Genomic DNA, 22069 nt, shown 5'->3' with positions numbered 1-22069 from the left:
GTGACATGATGTTGATGCCCTAGTTTGAGAGGAACTGTGTCAAAGCCCCAAGAGGAAACAGCAGGAAGCCACTGGGCATTATTTTAATTTCCTAATTTTACATTTGCTAACAGATAACTCGTTTTCAATCGCTCTCTAGCGATCAAAGCTGCTCCAAAAATAACTCTGATCCACGACAAGTGCTGAGGAGAGACGCTCAACAAACAATGCGGGAAAGGTAAAAACAAAAAGGCTAGCCTACGTCTTCTTTCCGCCACTGACACTATTGACCGCGTGTCAGAGCGTGTTGAGGAGTTGTGTAAATCCATAAAACAGATAAAGGCGGATAATGAGATGGAAGGGAGCGGGCAGATCTATTCATCAAAGCCTCTTTCTAACACACTCAGCAGATAAGGGCAGAAATGTTGTATGGCTGCTTACTCTCCAGTTTGGAGATTAAAGCTTTGGTTGCTGACAAAAAAAAAGAAGAACAAAGTTGAGAGGTACAGGTTTATAATTAAAACGACAGAGAATCTGGAGCACAGTTACTCAAAGTCAGAATTTACAGTTAGGAATCTTATCTCGTATCTTTCATCATTGTCTCGAAAATGCTGCGCAGATATTCATACCCCTGTGTAAATAGTGAGAGAAAGGTGTCATGCATTGGTTCAAAGTTAAAGAGTGATCAAACTAAAATATGTCCCTGCAATATTGTATTAATGAAAAGGAAAAAGAGCTAAAAACTAGGAAAACACATATTGTACAAATGAAGTTTGCAACAATTTATTCGATTCAATCTATCTAATAATTTATCCAAAGGACAAATTAAGAACGTTAAGTATAAATTATGTTGAGGATATCACGTGTTTTATGTTTACAGCACATCAACACCATGTGTCGGCCCTTATCACCATAAGCTCTCAAATCCAATCATCTTGGTCTTAGTCTTCAGACGTGTATGGTATTTGTATTATAATAAATGTATCCACGGTATTCTTTTTCTTTTTTTGCATCCGTGCGTGTTTGAAACGTCGACACGGCCACTCCTCGTTCACTGTGAATCCTCTGGATCATCTCCTACCTTATCTGGACTTTTTCTAGGGGCTGGCTGGAGAAACCCTGGAAAACATCCACAGTAACTGACTCGGGCGTATACGTTCTTACATACAGCAACCCGCATAACCACAGGCCGACCAAACAGCCCAAATCTGGCATGTTTAGAAAGGGCACTGACTGCACTAGTGCAACCAAAGGGAAATAAGGTGAACATTCACCTGGATTGACACGTTTGCTGGTTATGATGATGAGGTCCCTGAGGATACTTCCTCCTGTGGGCCGGAGAGGCTCTTCGCCCACACGGAGATGATGAAAACAGTCCTCATGAGGTGGAGAGAGCGCTTATGCTTGGTTAAAGTAGTAAGTGCCCTTTGGTCAAAGAGACGAGATCAATAAACTATGGTACAGTGACTGAACCAGCCTTTGAGCTGCAGGGTGTGTTTTATCTTTAAATCGTCTGATGCAGGTAAACATATTGACACACTATTCACTCGTGTCATCACCCTGTTCCTTTTCCTGTCATCTCTGAGGTGAGACTTGGTTTTGTGGAGCCAGTGAGTTAAAAAGAGGTTAAATGTTAAAATTGGAACTTGTTGCTTGTGTCTAGTGTCTAAGACCATGCAATCTTTAAACCTGACGCTCTTCCTGCAACTGATCCTTTCAATGGTTTGCAACGGCTAAATGCGGTGCCAATTTATACTGGTACCACTTCTCTCATCCTCCCTTCCCTGCTGACCTCCTCGTTCCCTCACCCACCATGGGTTCTCCCTGCTCTGTGAGGGTGCGCGCTCAATTAGTGTCCCCCACCTGTCTCCGTGGGTCACTGGTGCAGGCATCTGCTGGGTGTGAAATTGGTCATCTCACTTTTGTCCATGAACTTTGCATGGCACCCTCTCCGTCGACCCAAACACACACACACACACACACACACACATACACACACTGTCAGAGATATGCAGCCATAACCTAAACTTGACCTTTATGGTATGGCCACCCTGTGTGGATGGGGAAAGGGGGGAAGGTGTGACATAAATAATACCTCGAGCCTGGACGGGGGTATTATAAAACTATCTGAACTAGAATAGTACACAGTGCCATGCAGGGTCCTGCAGCTTTGCCAGCTTGTAAGCTGCTTTCGGACATGCATTGAAGTCTGGACATGTTTCCTGAAAATTCACAAAGAGCAAGTGGGCGGGTTGATGACATTTCAAACATCTCAGGATGAAAAAGAGGTGTCATACATAAAAGACGCCATCAAAATTTTAAATTAGTTTTGAGGGCATTTGGCGACATGGGCCGACGCCAGTGTTGATGTGCTGTAAAAACAAAAACAGGTGATTTCCACAGCAGATTTAATAAGTCGTGTACTTCCTCCTGCATGCACTACACTGGTACGGGTCTGACACAGAAAATACCCAACTGCATTCCTCACATGAGAAAGGGAAACTCAAGAAAATGCCCAGACCTAATTTTTGAGGAAAACACCTTCAGTTTCGGCATCACAATGTTCCCTGATCTCAGAACAAAACTCTGTGAGTACAACATGGTTATTTCCGGTGAACAGAGACACAGAGTATCCTTCCCTAATAGACACGAAGTCTTATTGTTGTTGTGGGAATTCATACTGGGCTCAGCCAAACAGAAGAGGCACCGATAGAGCATCACTTAAGAACCAGAGTAGGAATTAGCGGCGGGTGTGTTGGTATGAAAACATTTACAACAGTGCCCAGCCTTCCCTCTAACTAGACAGCTGCGAGCCTTTCATTCACTAATACAAGAGCCTTTTACTCCGACTCCGAGACTTTCATCCAGCCAAGTTCTATCAAATTACTCCAATTTGGAGCAGCGACACTCCGGCCTATTAGGCCTGATGTTTTTGAGGATGGTAAGAGTGGAATAAATTCCCTGCTATAACCTCATGGCAATGAATGCAACAGCAATATTGTTTCGGTTAACCAGCCATTTTAGACCAGACAGAAGCACGCGCCTACATTATCTCACCAGCGATTCGATTCATAATCTAATGAGGTAAAAATAGTTTTTCTTCCTTATGTGTGTGGCGAGGGTGTAGATCAGAATTTAAAGTTAGTGCACAGGAAGAAAACAGCAGCTCCTAAGTGATGTGTGTTTTGAGATGTTGCTCTCCTCTCAGCTCATCGCTATCTGTGGTGCAGCATAGGGAGCGATTCACGAGAAATCATGGCAGGTTCCACTTCTTCAGCGCAGACCATCACTGCCACTCGTCAAAACTGAATGGGATATGAGTCAGAACACTCAGAGGAGAAAGAAAGAGTTCTTTAGGAGGTGAGCCCATGTCAGTCAAAATCATTTTGATGCTGAAAGATCTAAGCACATGGTCCATGTGCGTTTAGGGCGTGTCCAGATCCACTTTTGCTAATTTTAAAAAGGTCACTGTGTCAATCACATGATTCTAAATGGTTTGAAATTGTCTCTAAATCAAGCATGGGTGTGTTTTGTGGTTTTAATACCAGAGAAGAAATCTATTGGGCGAGGTAGACGCTGTGAACCAAACAAAGAAAAGCCAGTATATACCCGCCTTTTTCTTTGTTGAATACAGCAACCGTAGTGTTTGATAAACTGCACTTTGGAAAGCCTTTGTGAAAATCTTCATCAAATATTTGCATTAGTGTGGAGGCGGCATAAGACCTACACACCCATGGGCCTTAAGATGGGTGCATTTGCTATTTGTACAACTTGCACAACAACCAGACGGTAAAATGACAACCGCGCTGGCCTGAAAAGTAGCAATGACACTTTGCGCCGGGTGTAAGATAAGGAGCACAGTCTTAGACATTTTCTGCTCTGACACATTTCCACATGGGATTGGGATGTCATGCTAGGCCTGGTTCACAACAGCCTGTTTGACACAGACCAATAGTCACCTCGACAAAAAAAAGTGAAGGGAACCCATTCTGGTGTAAGGCCCCTAAAGATTGCATTTCTGTTGCCTCATTAGATGAAGCCAATTAAGAAGATCTCTGTCTCATTATAAAGGCTGGCCCCTGGGAGACAGCTGGGCCTGTCTGTCTAACTGTTTGTAGCTCCCTAGGTGTGTGTGCGCGTGTGTGTTTGTGTGTGTGTGTGTGTGTGTGTGTGCGCTGGGGGTGGTCAGATGGGAATTGTGGAGCAACTGGGGCTATGTGTCTTTGCAAGTTTGTCCATTTTATAATCAGAGGAGAATAAAAGGAAGCCGGGGGGGGCAGTCAACCCATTTCCCGAGCAACTATCAATTTCTGTGTTTAATACGGGGCCACTGCAAATGCCATATGCTTGTATACTGGGAATACAAGGAACGCACTTTCTTAAATGTAAGGTGGGTTTCAGCAAACAAACAAATAAATGCTACTCTCAGAAGAAATCAGAGCAGAACAACCTCAGTCTGTCTCTGATGAGTGATGATGAAACTGCATATCAATAATTAATGAGACCAATACGAAAGGTCAGGCGCACAGCGAGCCGAGTCGCCATAGATCTGCCTTCAGCTTCACCGCAGAGGCGCTCACGACAGCAGAGGCTGCTGCAGCAGGAAAGGGTGTCCGAGTCCAGCTGGCTTTGAAATCACCAAACTGTTAGGATGCCATTGATTTTGCAGAACTGATTAAACTTGCTGTTTTTTTTTTTACAGAGGGGGGGGGGGAGATTGCAGTGAATCCTGTACTTTATCAGCGCTGTGGGCAGCAGAGCAGAGCGAGATGGAGGAAAAGGATGACTCAGACCTAGTGGGTAGATTGAGACCAGGTGAGACACTGGTGCAGCAGATGGGCCGATTTTTCATTGCTCCATCCCTCCGTCATGACGAACACTGTATCTGACACGAAACCACTGTAGAGGTACGTCAAGGCCTACTTGGTATTTCTGGAATATCTTCAAATGCTTCATATCAATAAACTATGTACAACATAAGCTAAACGGTCAATAAAAGTCAATAAACTATAATGGTAAAAGTAATGAATTAGAAAGTACTAAAACGTAATAAGGTAGAGGACAGAGGCCTTGGTTTTCTGCCGGAAAAAGAACGGATGTTCTCGCTATTATAGTTTTTATTTTGTATCCATTTGAACACTATCATGCAAACAACAATCCCCCACAGGCAGATAGAGGAAATCCCAAGGTGCAACCGCACATTGTAAACACATTTTGCCACGGATGTAAGATAATGAAATGACGTTATCATGACCATACAATGTGAGGAGGGGAACTTATACGTACAAAAAGATTGAATGTGCTGAAAACAATACTGAACAGACTCTAGCTCCAAATGCACAAGATGTCAGCGTTTGTATCCGGGATATTTTGGCTTCAATTCTGGATAGTGACAGGAAGTGGAGATGCATTGTTTGTCTATGGTCCAGATGGCATTACCCTGCTAATCCAGCACCACTGCAACGAATCTCATCTTCCATCAGGATAAGTCCTTTAATTCAAACATAAAACTAATGTATCTAATGTAACTAAACCCATGTTTTGACTTGATATTATTAATATAATCAAAAGTGAATTATTTCTATATATTCTCTGAAATTCATGCCTAGTTTTTGGGTCAATAGAGGTAAATGCTGCTCATTCTCCTGTTTCTGATGTCTGGAATATTATCGCTTGATATTAGACACAATCCTGCCTTCACACTACACAACTCACACACACACTGACACACACAGATGTGGGTCAGAGCAGTGGCCCAATTAAAACGCCAACCCTACGGTATAAACTTTTGCAGCACAGTGCAGTCCGCAGTAACATCAATAACCTTCGTAAGTGCAATCAATTTGAATTTATACAAAATGACAACAGTAACATGCAAATGTCCTCACGCAGGGAGACAGAGAATGAAGAGGCTATTGTAAAGCGGCGATATCGTCGAGCTGTGCTTCGACCACAATCCTGATATGACGACACAGGACCAGTCAAAGTGTTACGACTAATAAATAAGAATAAATATGAGCTATGTCCGGTTTATTTCAACTTTCTACAAGTGCAAATCATTCTGACACACTGGTCTATTCACTCAAAAGAGGTTCTGGGCTTTTCTTTTATTGATATGAAACATTTCCAGTGACTGACTAACCATGCCTGGGTCATGACACTCAAACAGGGAGCGGATCTAACTTCCTCCTCTCTTCTCTCTTCCTGTGCTTGGACCTATTTTCAGATCACTTAGTTTGGGGATGTGTGTTGCAGGAGGTAAAATCACACGGATCGTTCTCTCCCCCATTTACAGTGGGAAGAGAACGAGGGAGTGTGCGTATGTCTGTGTACGCGGAGGCCTGTTTAAGGAATGGACACGGTGGGGGTCTCCTTGGGGGTTATCAAAGCATGCTTCATCCACTGCGGCCCGAACGCTAAGCTCAAGTCAGTGCCTCATTGTGTCTGTGTGAATGACCCTGGGGGAAACACCAGCTCCTGCTGCGCCGCATACATTCCCCTCCACGCTTGCTCTGCCCAGGGTGTGGCCCAGTTCGCGAGGATTACGCAGAGGAATGCAGCCGAGCCCATCTTTTAAAACAAGGGTGAAGGGGGGCAGAGGCCATGGGCATAAAGTTCACCTTCGCTGAGGCTTCCTAAAGAGGTAAAAAAAATGCAAATGCAAAAAAAGGCCTATTGAGGGAGGAAGTTACAATCAAATTAGAGGAATCTCTAAATGTAAAAAAGCCGCGGTATCTGTTTAGCATTGGAATTTCAATGTGTGGTGTCTGTCGGGACTGATGGCTATGGAGCAACAGATTAACTCAAGGTCACAGACACGTCCCCACTAAATAAAGTCTTTGGCAATTAGTTTACAAATAGTTTAAATGTTGCTCTGACTCTCTGCTTGGCTAGACCTGTCACACCCTCTTGCTGCCACCTTTGTTTCTCAACTCCTTCTAGCTGAATCACTCCTTCTCCTCCCGTTCATCAAATATTACCACCTTCCCTTCTTTCCCTCGCGTCTTTATTTACCGATGTCAGCCGTCCCACGACCCCAAAAACGGACTCTCTCGTTAAGCAGGGTCCGGATTAAGATGTTCTTACCTCACCCTATGGGGGGGGGGGGTCTGCGCAGCATCTGTGACACAAATGAGAAACCACACCACATACCTTAAAGTAGCTTCTATTGTTTCCCACTGCATCTACACTTTCTTTTTTGACAACCAAAAACCTAACGAAACGTCAGACGTGTAGAAAAAAACAAAAAAACAAACGCTACCATGTGAGAGTATGTTTCTGCAGTGTAGTAAAACAGCCATTTAAATGTCAATCTCCTCATGAGCTGCCTCTCTTTTAGTATTTTCTGCTCACAGCCTACACTTGTTATGTCATATTTTGCGCTGACACACAGTCAAGAACATAAATTGAGACAAACGCTCTGGACACGAGGAGGCTCTCGCAGGAGCGGGATGAAATATAACCCAGCCGAGAAAAAGAAGGAGAGGAGAGCTTTGTTAACAAAAGGCTACTGTCAGAGGCATGGCCAGTGTGACATCATCACATGACTAGCGTGATTGCAGTTAGCCCATTACCGTAGGTATTCTCACTAATTTCCTACAGCCCCCTCCTCCTCACATCGCTGTGTCATGGTGGATGTAAGAAATTAAAATGTTATCTGTGTCACTGCTGGAGACTAAGGGCTGCCTGTATTGATTACCTATGATTAACTCTATCTTCACATGATGTATTAAATAATCAATCACCTAATAACGCCACAGTTTAAACAATTATACAATCTGCAGCCAGACTTTTAAATGCCATGTAATGCAGCCGCCAAATCTGTCTGCTCACATTTGGTTTTTCATAATTTAAGAAATAAAACAGCTCTCCATGAAAATACACGCAAAGCTACCTCATGTTTACCAACAGCCAAATGTGACTATAGCTTTATCTGGACGCACATGAAGCAGCTCGTCCTATTTTGAGAGATGACAAATGTAGCACAGAGACACTATTTCTAAAGGCGTCAGAGTAGAGCAGGACGGCGAAAAATAACCTCCTAGACATGACTCTATAGAAATGCTAAGAGCCGCTCTGGATGCTGCAAGCTCTGTGTTCGAGACAGTAGACTAGACAGTAATGATCGTCCGTTGCAAAGCAAAAACCCGGTATTCCAGTTGTTATCCGCTCATTTGTCTCCACAAGTTGAATGCAACTTGTGTAAGTGACTGTTTGGCTGTTTGCCAACCCACTACACCCATCCCTTAGCCTTATCAGAAATCTGAAAGGCCTTGGGTGCTTCTCCGGGCCTCATCAGTAAGGATGGATGCACACGCAGGGCCAATAACTGAATTACACTCTCAAATGCAATTTATACCCAAAAATATACGAGCCGCTTATCTCTCGTCTCTTGCCACAAGCGACGACGGCAGTAGCCTCACCTGAGTCGACCCGCTGCATTGTGTTTAAAATTAATAACACCTTTTAAAAGCCGTGTTGCAGAAGATGAGTGCCAAGAGTTGGCCAGTCAGGGACACCTCTTATTTACATAATCTCATCTGAAAGCTCTTGTTTAAAGATGCAGCGCAAACACTTGGTTAATCATTGGCCGAAAATCCAACCAATCATGTGGTTCCACTTGGTTGCATACATTCAAAATAAAGCTTAGTTTTACAGTCTGCAGTGGTCTGCAAAATAGAGATTTTGCTATGCGAGTTCAATAAGAACCCCCTGTCATCCAACTCAGTATGAAAACAACCACAGGAGGTAAATTTACGACTGATCTGGTGTGTTTGCCTGACGAGTGCAATAACAGAGTTTCACCTCTACTCCGCCATGCCTTTCACATGTTTACCCAAAGAGCCCGGGTCACGCCTGGCAGCGCACACACCCCTGGCATGACAGCCTTATCAGACGAGGAGACCCAGGGAGATGATCCAGGCGTAATTGGGTGGAACTGGGCCTGCCGTGGAGCGAAACACATTTCCTAACGCATAATAAAGCATCCATTCTCTTAGCTGTCACGAGGAGAGTCTTTGTGAGAGAGAGGAGGCGAGTCGGAGTTTAAAAAAGTACAGAGAATCCTGTATTCCCGTTCTGTTGCCGGGCTGCGGGTGGGGGGAGGGAGAGAGGCTGCCGATAGAGATCTGTCCGTGCGTTTAACAAATTAGCCGACTGACTTACACAGCGACAGGAGACAACAGACACTATCAGGAGTAACCTTTGTACGCAGTCGTAAGGTCACATGCACAAAACCCAGTAGGTGTGTTTTTGGGGATGCAGTTCTGTAATACAGAATAATAAGAAGAAAGAGGGATATCATCAATTTAAATCCTTACTCAGTTCAGTCCAGGCTAGTGTTGCACTGTTTACTCCTATTGCAATACCCTGTCGTAAAAAAGGTTGATTACCCTATTTTACTTGTACAAACTGTGATTTATTAAGTGCCATGTTTCCAATGAGCTGGTATGAGTCCACTCTTTGCAATGGCCACTTTCATGGTGACAAGTGCTCTCACTGACATAAACATAAAAACATCATGCCCGCAAATATGAGTGGAGCGAGTGTGATTTATTTCGTGACTTCGGATTTTGCCCTAAGAAATTAGGGCAATAAGCAATGTATCATAAATGTCTCATTTAATTTAACGTGATTATAAAATTTGTAATCAATATTTTTCTTAAATGAGAAAAAAAATATTTATTCAGAGCTCAACATACTCCTTTGTTAAATCGAAGAAATCATATAAACTATATAAAAACATTGATAAGCTATGACCGTGATGGAATTATTTACAAAATTGTAATTATAAATCTACAAATCTCAAAACATTTAACAGCACATTAACTACAAATTTAATTAGCATGAAAGTAGTAAATGTGAACCACATTAACTGTAAGTCTGGTACTTCCTTTTTCTACTAATCAGAATTTTAAATTTAAAAATGACAATAATGATTAACTATTATTGCTGTGGTTCTGTTTAGAGAGGAGCTGGGAAGAATTCCAACTCAACCAGTAACCATGAGTTAAGTCAATAAGCTGCCACTGTAACACCCCAAACTTGTTTTTATAGCAACAAATAAATAATAGACGACGTGGAACTTGTAATGCAGAGGGCTTTTACACAGTCTGGATAGCTTGCTGTGTCTGTGGGGAGGGACTGGGTCACAACTCGACAACGTCCACCTGCAAACCCCCACTTTTCAAGTTCTAAATATAACACAACCCTCCGCATCAGAATTAAGAAGAGTGCATGAAGCCTGTCTTTTGTCACAACCTTGAAATACACTTTAAACACACTGCACTGCCGTATATGTTCACAGCAGCTACAGTGTATACCTAAAAAAGACAAACTCCTCACAGTTACCGTGTTCTGCTCCAGTTTCTTTGGCTATTTATCATTGTCACTGTCGCCTTTTTTCTTTTTTGTAGTTTTTTTTTTTCCGCGCTCAGCTTGAAAATAATAGGTCGCTCTTGGATGCAGTCGTCTCATTTGCAGCATATGGGGACTAGTGTGAAGTGACCTTGTTGTAATTGGGAAGGCTTTCAAAAGCGTTTGGTGTTAAACTAATTTAACATATTCTACCACCATGAAAAAAGCAAAAATGTGAGAGCGAGTGTATCGAACATACCAACATAACAGCGACATAGCTCATGATAAGAGGTGTCAACTGTTAAACCAGTGTCCTGTATGAAAGAAAAAAATACTTTCCCATAGACTTAAGGACTTGTGTATTAAATTATAACAATTATATCCATTTCAAATTGATATTCTGCTCTGAAGTTCAAATAAATTCATAATAACCACATCTTGAGGAAGTGATGTCTGTGGGAAACCAAACATTACAAAACAAGCTCTGGCTGCTGATGCTGTTTGGTCGCTTGTGTGTGTGACAGCTGACGTGCACCCAGGAATAGAAGCCCTGGAACGACCTAAGGCGATCAGATGTTCCCCCGCAAGTAAAGATGATGGACAAGTGGTGGTAACATTAGAAGAACTTACCGTACGAAAAAAAACAGACGCACATGCACCAGCACACACACACACACACACACAGGGGAACATGTCAACAGACCTCGGTGGCCTTCAGCTTCATAGGTCAGACTGCAGCACAGCACCAGTGACCTGACACACACAGGTTAATTTGAGGAGATAACCTACACCCGGCAACCATTAGGAACCACATAGCTGTAGCATTTTACATACGGTGCTATATCTGTGCTGCAGAGATGTAATCCAATTATTCACATTCGATGGGGTTATTATGATGTCGGGAGTGTTACCGGCAACCCTGACAACAAATAGGCCGCATGAAAAGGTGTGTATGTGCGTGTTTAAAGCTCCTTACCTTTAACGAATCAAAACAGGCGATCACCCTCCCATTCTCCACCTGGCAGCTCTTGGGCGGGTGGGCGAATTTGCACTCCTCATCGCTGCGTGAACACGTCCCTCTCTGAAACTGCCGGCACACTTCCAGGGTCAGCCATTTTGTGTCCCGTATCGACGCAATGTTCAGAGCCATGTCAGCAGCGCTGGTTGCGGAGCCGGGGTGGAGTGGAGTTATCCTCGGAGGAGGAGGTGGCTTCGGCGTTCCAATTAAAAAAAAATAAAACAAACAGCAACTAAAAAACTACTTGAACATGTAGTTATAAATGATCTGCTGCAGGTCAGTGGATGAAGTGTGTCCCTGTGGACAGGACAGTGGAGGTAATGGACTGACAAAGTCTCTGCGAGCGGAGCATGGGACTTCGCCGCTATTGTAGAGTCTGTCAGTCAAACAGCTAATTGTTCATCAATCAGTAAGTCTCAAGTGCGGACCTCTGACAAGACAGAGGGGGCATGCTCGGAGACAATCTCTGCTGGTTGTACCGATGTCCCCAAAATGTCCTTCCTATGACTGATGATATCTGTGCAAGGGTGGATGTTAGGGAGCAAAAGTGGGGCTATTTTGAGGTGCGATGGCACAGTTTGGAACAACACACAGTTTGTGGCGATCTATTGTTTAAAAGCCTTCAGTACCTACTCTCTCTGATTTTGGCACCTTGGCCCTCGGCGCAGCAGCTCCTCCTCGTCACTCGGGGTGGGTAGGACAGGTAAGGACAACTCAAAGGGGTCAAGGGGTGTTAATGGGGCTGAGCTAAATCCTGTCACGACTGCAGGAGGAGAAATCTGAAGCCCGTCAGAAACACCCAGGGTTCTTGAAGTAGGGATGTTGTCTCACAAGGCACTTTCTGTCAGTGATCTGAAACGGAGACACAGAAAGAGAGAAGAGAAACAAACAGATTGACGTTACTTTCAGACTGAGAGAACCACTTGCTAAATATCAGCAGGCAGTACCAGTTGTTATGTGTAGGCATGTCACTCTGAATTTGGGTGCATACAACCCCAGAGCGGTGCTAGTTCTAGAGGGTACAGGGGTGATGAACCAGAAAAAAAGGCAGTTGTGAGGTTATCTAGAAGCCGTTTGAGTTTTAAATCCCCCAGTCACAGCTGTGTCCCATTACATGGGGTGACCACTGGCCCACTGGCTCTCGGACATATTGCACACAAAGCTGTGAATGGCAAAAGCCTCTGTGCTATGAGACAGCGGACAAGAGCATCAACTCAGAGCAGAGATAGAGAAAAAAGCCCCAGAGTGCAACCCGCCCTGTAGAGCCATGCACCGGGGGATGGCGCAGCCAATAGAAAACAGCGTAGCGCAGCACTATTCTGGGCAGGCGTCCAGCAGCCCGAGAGGAACCGAGACAGATGCATATGCAAGTGCCAGACGCGATTATGACACTGCCTAGTGTCCTGCAATATTCACTGGTCCCCCACCATCCAAATTAGACGCCGGCTCATTGACAGTGGCCTGTCAATTTACATTCACAGGGGGGGGGGAATGTGTGTCCTGTCCTGTGAAGTGAACTGACCTCTGTGTCTGGTTGTTAGGGAGAGAGGAGGGGACAGTTGGCGGAGCAACAATCTGAGGAAGTGACCTTTCGTTCGAGCGTCTGAAATCCAATACCAGGCTACTGCGTAGGGAGCTCCTTTTTGGGCACATCTGGAAATATTTTTTTTTGAGGAGGGGGTGTTTGAAGACACCAGACTGGGGGAGGAGGAGATGGAGAAGGGTTGTTAAAAACCCACAGCTCTGGTTAAAAGATCCTCCTTTACCATTTTGATAAGCGCATAGACATATCAATGGAGAACACCAAGAAAATGTTTAATACCATGGGAACAATATCTTGAACAACCTCTGAAGTCATATGACAAGCTTCACTTGGTATTAATGAAGGCAAGTGGAGACTTGTATCCGAAATATCTAAGCTACTGTTAAGGGAAGAAGAAATCCTTTTTACAAATTCCCAGCTCAGGCAGAGGAACTTACACAGTTGTCATGAGGGGGAGCAGGCGTTCAGGCTCTGTCAGATTTATGTCCAGCACAGTCATTTTGCTCTGCTGTCCTGCAGACCTAAACAACATCCTTCAATTTGGTCTAATTAGTTGAACGTGGACTCTTTAATTGGAGAGAGCTGCATTCTCTCTGTAGTCTCTCTTCAAGACTAGGCCTATTTTTTGGGGGGTTTGCTGACAAATAAACTTTCCTGAGGCACCACTGCTTGAAACCTATGAATCCTGTCCATTGTCTAGCTAATCATAATGTCCCACTTTAATGCTGATCATGTGAAATGAGATGAGACGCTTCCTCGCCCCGATCGTACCGACTCCCGGGCTCCGCTCTCCAAAGCAAGGATTTAATTTCACAGTCTCCCCGGGGAGAGAGCCAATCGCTGCGGAAGAGACAGTCAGGTAAGAATCATGTCAGATCTGACCTTTCACAATTAATCCCGTCTTATTTTTAGAAGCCACAAGAAGTGTGCGAACGAGCTAACCTACTTTGTCAGAACGTGTGAAGGGGACGACGGCGCCGCTTCTCTGTGAAATGACTTGGCCTCAGTCTGTCACTTTGGTTTTTTGTGGAGATCGCAGAGGTAGTGAAGGCTTTAACAACATCGAGTAGGCCCACAGTGTGGATAAAGGTCGGATGGGGTCGTCTGAGAGCTCACAAATAAACTCAACAGGCAAAATTCAAACACTGCTCGACATGAAAGATATTCTAAACAAATGGCAAGGACCGAAGATCAAGAGGACCCTCATGTGGGTGAGGGTATGATAACAATCTTACAGAAACACGACCGCATGTCTGTTCCTGTATGTTTTGTGCAACACGCCGATTTTACCGCTGCCCAAAACAACATGTTTCCTCACGCGGGCACTAAGATGGCACAAGAATCAGCATCGAAACTAGGCCCCAAATCAATTCTTTCATAAACTGCTTGGAAAATGAATCAATCACAATTTTTTATCATCACTTCAATCATTCAGTCAACCAAGCCCGACCAATAAGCCTGAAAGAGATGGATGTGTAGAAGTGAAACAGGCGCTGTCATAGCATGTGTATCTACTGGTCGCCTCGAGAAACACACCACAGCTCCTGCTGGAGAGCAAATTGCCATCCTGAGGGGGAACCTGTTACCTTTGTCATATAACAACATCCCATTCTAAGAAGATGCGAAACTCAACACACACAGTGCAAGTAAACTGCTTTGGGAAAACACCACCTGAGGTCAGAGCCAGCGCCTGCAGCTTTGGTTTAGTCTGGTTTTGATGCGTCCTTGGACAGCGTGCTTCTGGCTGGGGTTTTGTTCAGCTTCGGCTACATGCAACCTGGCTTTGTTTACACTGAGCTTAGCAGTCGTGCTCCGAGCAATAATGCTACTGGTATGAAGGGAGAGGAAGACAGATGGTTGGCAGGTAGGACGGGAGCATACAGCACCCTGTTTTCACCTCTCTGAGGTTAGCCCTCCTGTGCACCCCCACAGCTGAACCACGCTCTGTTTCTGTAGTTTCAATTCTGCCAGGGATGAAAAACAAAGCATCAGCATTTAAGAAAAATGAAACCATATTTAAATTCATTAGATCCAGATTTGTATTTGGATCTGCACCAAGTTTAATAAATATGCTTGTTTTCTTTTCATCATGAAAAAAAAATCATTGCATCTGCACCCTGAACCAGATCCATACCAAAATTGAACGGGTTCTTCCCCGACCCATAATGCATCCTTCCAGCAGTTTTTCCATCCAGTATTTTTTGTGTAAACCCGCTGTAACTAGCAAATAAACAAAGAAAGACGAATACACCCTCCTTGGTGGAGGTAGTAAAACCTAAAAAGCCACATTCTGCACATCAGTGTGTATATCCTGTTTATCTTAAATACCTAAGATCCAGCAGGAAGGCTGTGTCCCCTCTGTGTCCTCAGTGCAAACAGTGGACAGACAGTGTGACCTGCTAAAGCAGGGCAGAGATGTGAAGAAAAGCACCACAGCACTAGACTTTATGGATTACTGACGCTTACTAAGGCCAGCTGGCAGGGGCATTATCTTGGTCAGTCTGCTTAATTGAATGAGAGTCAGAGGGACTGGGGCGTCTCGAGTGAAAGTCATTTGCGTGACCTCTGGATACCACGTATGTAACCCATTAGTCTGGTATCTGTGCGCTCTGGCCGTGAGGCGTGCTTTATCTCCGCTGCTTGTATTTGCTCAGCAGCAATGATAAGCTACCTGGTTTCCATTGGTCGTAAAGCCCTGCGACAACGTTTACCGTGGCATCGGCCAGGTGTTGCCAGCAAAACAAAAAGTAGGAACACAAAAGAGTGTGACGGAAAAGCGCAAGAGCAGGGTACCTGAGCGGCTGCATTTCCATTTATTACCATTTTATGCTGGCGAACCACAGTTGTGTGGTCATTTGCATCGCCAAGAGGGACAAGAGGTCAACGTTTTTTTTCAAAGCTGCGGAGAGAGGGCCTCATTGTAGAGGGGAAATAGGAAAATGTTCCGTTTCCAGTGAGTAATGGAAAATAAGTGCGCCTTATAGTGCAGGTCTGATCAAAATTTCCTCCATCCCTCCCAAATATAACCGGGCCTGCGAAATGTTCCTTTGCATCTTCCTGAGAGGATCAGAGCAGGGCTATACCCCGCAGCCTAATTCGTATTTAATACTATGGATGCTGCGATGCTTATGAAATTGTCTTTGGCATAAGCTACGGCTCCTTGAGTTCAATATTATCAAGTACTATTAGCGATAAGGACGGGTGAGTGAGCTCAGCAGAGTCTATACCAGGACTAAGCTAGGAGGCAACACGAGGAGCATTTCACAGAGTCAGCAGATAGGTGTGTCCCATATCATAATAGCCTTAACTAAACCACAGTGACCCAAATGGCGCTGCTCATGATATGGGCCCTGGCTTTCCTCTCCTGATCACTGGCCCAGTTCATAACAAAGTACTGATGATATATATGTTTTTTAATAAGCACTGAAACAGTCTCGGTTTGTTTGAGTGAAATCTGCCCCTGCACTCAGTCAATGGACTTGTTTTCCTGTGTAAGTGTTCATGTTGACTCCCTGTTTAGCCACAGGAATCAGGCAAGTCATCAGCTAATTACAGTAGAGTTGGCAGCCAGAGGTGAACAATGCTGTTCAGATAAACATCATGTTTACGAAGTGAAGTTGTAGAAGCGCTATAGGTACTGTGGGGATATGTTCCACATACTTCGTACTGTACACCTAAAATTAAGAGAACACTAGATTAGACTAATGCTGTTTTACATTGAAATATAAAGCGGAAATCTTAAGCCTTCAAATTGCAGCACTTGAAAACATAAGAGTTGAATGATTCAGCAATTTCACCCTCATGTCACAGAGCAATCAGACTCCCTCTTTTTTATGCAGAAGACGTCTGAAAAAACAACAACTACCAACCACTAAGTCCTTTTAATACCATCTCCAAGTACAGGGAGTCAATTTCGGAGAAGGGGATATAAGGCTGACGAAGTCCTGCGGTAAGGTCTGAGACGTATCTTATTCTTTTCCCTCAACAGGAAGGGCTGAACTGATGTTCCATTTTAGAAAACACCCACTTCCCCCTTGATCCGCGGCCAGACGTATGACACCACCCTGGCCTTATCCATGCAGGCGTTGATGTCCACTGCCGGAGCGCAGCAGGCCAAGCATCTAGCACAAAGCTAAATCTGGACGGACGGCAGAAAGCTAGGGACACGTCAACCATGCCCCATCTAAATCGAAAGGTTAATTATGATGTGGGCCTTATTAGAACTGTGAAGTTCCAGCTTATTCAGGCCGTCGGCTATTTGCGTCCATATACATAAAGAGTGTTGAAACAGGCCTGCAGCTCCGTACGGTACAAACAACCTTTGCCTGTAGCTAGGCCTCGTTATTTGGAAAGATTTGCACGCCGAGAGTTACGAGGAGAAACTTTGTGGAAACCACGGAAAGCAAGCGGTGACGGAGCAGATGCCACAAAACACAACTAGTTTTTCCTCTAGAGAGTTAAAAACATGTTGCCCATGTAGCCCACACAAAAAAAACATCTCCTGACATTTGCACTGAGGAAAGGAGCAAGTCAGCTGCTGCGAAATTGCCTCTCTCTCTCTCTGAGGAGTCGTAAGAGAAAGTCCATTACAGGGCTGGAAACTGCAATGAGGAGAGTTACTGCGTGGCTGCAGGCTCCCGTCGCTCCTTTCGCGTTTATCGCACTCGTGTCTATATTTTCCTCCCTCTTTTCGTCCCGTCGTTTTCCAGCCTCACACTTTTTTCTCTCACACATAAAACCTTCCCTCTGTCTGTCTCCCCCTCTCCCTCCCTCCCTCCCTCCCCACCCAGACTGGTATGCAGCACACTGCAGCAAAAAAAAAAAGTCCAGCAAAAAAAAAAAAAAATGTTAAAAGAAAGAAAGAAAAGGATAACGGCAGCCCGATATGCCGCTTCTCTCCCACCTCATTTCACCGGGTCCCGCAGCTCTGCCTCTGTGCGCCTCTGTCCCAAGCGTGGAAGGCACCTGGTGCTTCTGGTGACACTGAGCCACGATACAGCTTTCCCTTCAGCCTCAGTGACTGGAGTTAATGACCATGTGAAGTGTTGTCATTCCTCGCGAGCTGCCGAGTGCTGCAGCCGGAGGTCCATGCCTAGACAGGGATTTTCTCTCTGTATCTCTCTCTCTCTCACACACAGCCACGGAGCATGCGAGCGAGGCAGGAAGCAGAAGAGTGTCTACTCCAACTATCTGGCTAAAACACTTCCAGCCGAACCCCCCTCCTCTACACCCCGAGAGCCAGCCCCTTCCTGCCCACCAGCTCGTGGCGAGGCCCTGCCCCCCTGAACAGCGCCGACCAATGGAGGGGCCGCCCCTTTGAATCACAGCTCTCTATTGGAGCAGAGCAGCCATAAGTGAAGGGGTGAAAACTGCACTTACAGTAACAACTGAATGCAGAGCTTAAGAGGTATTTCCCCAGTTCCCCCCCCCCCATGTTAAACTACAAATCGCATTATTGTTTTCTTTTCTGTGTCAATTCTTCTCCTGGAGATTATATTCTAATTGAAATCAGCAGTGGAAAACAAGGATACAAAAGCCACGCGTACAGTATTTGCAGTGAGCAATAATCAAAGAGTTGCTGCCGCTGCTGCATAGTGATCAGTCCTGTCCTTGTCTATGTTCCATCATCACATTCAACACCATCCCCCCCCAGGAAACAGGAGAACCACACCTCCTCCCCCTCCCCGACTCTCCTCTACCTCTACTCAGCATCCGTCCTCTAAACTCATCAACCCCATCTTCCAGACACCCTTCTCCTCCCCCTCTCTTGCATGCATCTCCTGTCTTCTCCTCACACCTTCCGTGTATTTTGACCCCTGTTTTTATAAATTGCACAGTAGTGACCATTTCTGTTATTGCATCATATGTTTGGGTGGGGTGGATTAGTTGTGGCTGGGATTTGGAGGTCTTGCTCAGTCTCTTCCTACCCCCACCCATTCCTCTCTCCCTGCCACCCCGGCTGATGACACGCTGGCTGGCTGGCATCATTATGAGCCGCGAAACCGGAGCATCGCAGAACTGATGAGTCAGAGATCCAGCTTCATGACTTTTCGATCCAGATTCAATAGAACAGCTGTAGCGTCTGTCTCTCGCTCTGTCTCGCTTGTCTCTGTCTCTCTCTCTCTCATACAAAGGCTGTGGATGACGTGGCAGCCTGGGCGTTTCGTTGACATCAGTGAGGCTAAACATGAATTACAGCTCCGAGATAAACAAACCTATTTACTGCCTGTCTATGCTTTGGTAGCTATATACATAATCAGACGCTCCACATGCAATAGATTGGTCAAATGTTTTTTTGGGGGAGATGGGGGTTGGGGAGGGGATTAATTTCACAAACATGAAAAATTGTCTACCTCAGCAAATAACCCTGAATATTGACGTCATCTAAGCCACCAGGGCACCTGTAGGGAAATAACACAGGCAAACACTCTGCAGGGAGGTGGGGGATCGCAGCTTTAGTCAAAAGCCAAAGTGTCAATTTACGCTTCCCGTGAAAAGCACTTTATCATGTCCACAGACGCAAGAGTTGAAGGAGGAGGAATTCTCCAAGACAGCAACAACCAGGAGTGACTGCAAGATGAAGGCTGACTGGTACGATCGCAAAACAACAACCCAACATCTTATCATTCATCTAAAACAGTTGCACGAGTCAGTTTGAACCATCACGGCTGCTGCAAGGCACTTATCAATATCTCATTGTGGCGGAAACCCACTCCTCAATAACCATGTTACTGAATAACTGTCAATAACTGCCTGCAAAACAGGCTCTGCTTTAGCTAATTTCCACCAGCAGACCTTAGATAGCCGGCCTCCTAAATAGATTTATCCGACAGGAAAACAAACAAAAGCCTGGCAAACAAGCTGAGCCACTTCCTCCCCACATGGTATCCCCTCCCCACTTATTATCCCTGTCCCGTTTGACCCCGAACGGCTTGGCTCACTCACACACAGCAGCCAGATTCAGGATTTTGTGGCACCAAAGCGGCTTCGATTCCGAAAAAACACAAAAGAAATTAGTTTGAAACAACAGCTAATTACAGCAAATGAAGACTGGCAGGGTTGAAACGGTGTTTGAAACGGTGTTTGAAACGGCTTCCTAGCACCGAATACTGTTTGCATGTTGTGCTATTACAACCGGATAGTAAGAGAGAGTGAGAGAGTGAGAGAGTGAGAGAGAAAAGCAGTGCTCAGAAATAGGGCAGCGAAGACAGATCAATGAAAAGGCAACTGTCTTTTTTTTTTTCTATTATTAGCCATAATCAAATATCACGCAGCAGGGGGGCTGTGTTTGCGAGTCCTCACATTTGTAACTCAGTCTGATAAGACTGTCACACCGCGTGCACATGACGACTGAAAATAAACAACTGCTGAGTGATTCGTTGACAAGTGGTCAACCAGTGTGTTTTTAGACCGGGTTCAAGGCTGTGTATTGAGAAAGATGAGATATAAAAAAGGATCAAAATCAACCAGGGAATACTGGATTCACTACATTATTATTTATACAGGCTTAAGATCAAACCTTGTCTATTTTCTATTGGACAATCTGATGCTGATTTGCCCCTGAATCACATTAAAATCTATCTTTTTATACTTCTGATTATAAAAAGCCCATTTACTAACAATCATAGTGCGCTGTGGATTGCCCTCTCTCTTACTTTATTGCACCGTTGCCAAAAATAGCATTAATGACTACATAATATTCCAAATAAATGGAGCCAAGTTGTAAAAAACAATAAATGCAACAGCCATGAGGTGAACGTCCGTGGCTATTTGAGGGAAAGGAAATTGGCGTGTTCACCTGGGTGTCATGTTTTACATCACTTCCCGATCTGAGCTGGAACCAATTAAAAAACGTTTTTTTTCTACCGCAGAGTCACTTGACCTGGGATTGAATGCAGATTGTATCCATTCCCACTGCTGACTAAATCCAGATGTTAGTAGGTGTTGTTAGACAAGTGGGAAAAGGCCTTTTTATACTCATTTCTGACTTGAAGCCTGCTGCTTGCCTCACTGCTGATACCATCCTGCTCTGAGACGTCAATTTGCAAGTACAGGAGGACAAATTACTGTACATGACCCAGCAGTTAGCCTGATCCAAACGTTATTAACCTTACGTGGGTGTAAAGGCGACGGATCATCCAACCTGCAAATGGATGAATAATGGGCCACGGCTTACATCTCATTAAAGTTGCTTTAGAATTTTGTTGTGCATAACAATGATGTACAGCGACGATTGCTGTGCATGTCAATGCTTAAAGGGAAAGTTCACCCAAAAAATGAAAATTCACTCATTATCTACTCACCACTATGCCGATGGAGGGGCGGGTGAAGTGTTTGAGTCCATGACACATTTTTGGAGTCTCAGGGGTAAACAGTGTTGCAGCCAGCGGACATTTTGGCTCAAATCATGGAGTAAATGACCTTGTTTTGAGTCGAATTTGGATGTCGGGGCTGACGGACACTTGGATGACACCACGTTTATTACATTTGAAGAATGGATCCCCAGTTACTTCAACTGTATTGGATTTGGCTGCAACGCTGTTTACCCCCTAAAACTCCACAAGTGTTTTGTTGACTCCAACACTCCCCCCATCAGCACAGTGGTGAATGGATAATGAATACTTGGGGTGAACTATCCCTTGAATAGGGTTGATTGTCTATAATGAAGTGGGACTAACGGGATCGACCCTCTATTGACAGATGTTCTGAGCTTCTTCAGTGATGGCGAACAGAAACAGGAACCCACGCACACTGGTGTGATCTGTGATTTTCTGACGGAGCAGCTTTCACTTGTTTGCATGGAGCCGTGTGGGCACAGTGGGTGAGTGGGAGCTAGCTTAGCAGACCGAGCCACTCTCCGGAGAACCACCACCCTCCGCTACAACAACAACACAACCCGCGTGTTGTTGTGTGACGGACATCGGGTGCTAGCCGCTGAGCTAACTACCTGCAGCCTACCTGACGACGGACCCGTCACGTCCAGCTGCTCCTCGGCCGCCGCCGCCGCTCCGCTGCTCGGGAGCGATGCGTCGCTGGGAGCGGGGGAGCCCACGGGGGTTCAAGGGGGTTAACAGGGCGGAAGGAGACGCACCTCGGCCGGGGGGACCCCTTCGCTGTTCTTCTCTCCGGCAGCCAACTTTTCTACGTGTCCTCCTCCGGAGCGCTGCGGCGGG

At 45.1% G+C, this 22069-nt stretch overlaps 1 protein-coding gene across 29 annotated transcripts in view; it reads right to left on the bottom strand.

The window, feature by feature from the left end:
- The window catches only part of mbnl2 (muscleblind-like splicing regulator 2), a 50665-nt gene extending 28596 nt beyond the window's left edge, over positions 1-22069 (bottom strand). For 8 of the 29 annotated variants that reach the window (XM_035150053.2, XM_035150049.2, XM_035150057.2 and 5 more), the window contains exons 1-2: positions 17800-18113; positions 11312-12205 (exon numbers count right to left, since the gene is read on the bottom strand). In XM_035150053.2, the coding sequence (XP_035005944.1) occupies positions 11312-11485 (174 nt within the window). In that variant the 5' untranslated portion in view covers positions 11486-12205; positions 17800-18113. Of the gene's footprint in view, positions 1-11311; positions 12206-12875; positions 13052-14793; positions 14861-15224; positions 17639-17799; positions 18115-21854 lie in introns of those variants that run through there. The other 21 variants (XM_035150045.2, XM_035150047.2, XM_035150050.2 and 18 more) reach the window with 11 other exon arrangements.

This window comes from Hippoglossus stenolepis, chromosome 24 (assembly GCF_022539355.2).
Source record: "Hippoglossus stenolepis isolate QCI-W04-F060 chromosome 24, HSTE1.2, whole genome shotgun sequence".
Lineage (NCBI taxonomy): Eukaryota > Metazoa > Chordata > Actinopteri > Pleuronectiformes > Pleuronectidae > Hippoglossus > Hippoglossus stenolepis.
Note: the sequence above shows the minus strand (reverse complement) of the source record. Positions and strands in the feature narration are given on the sequence as shown.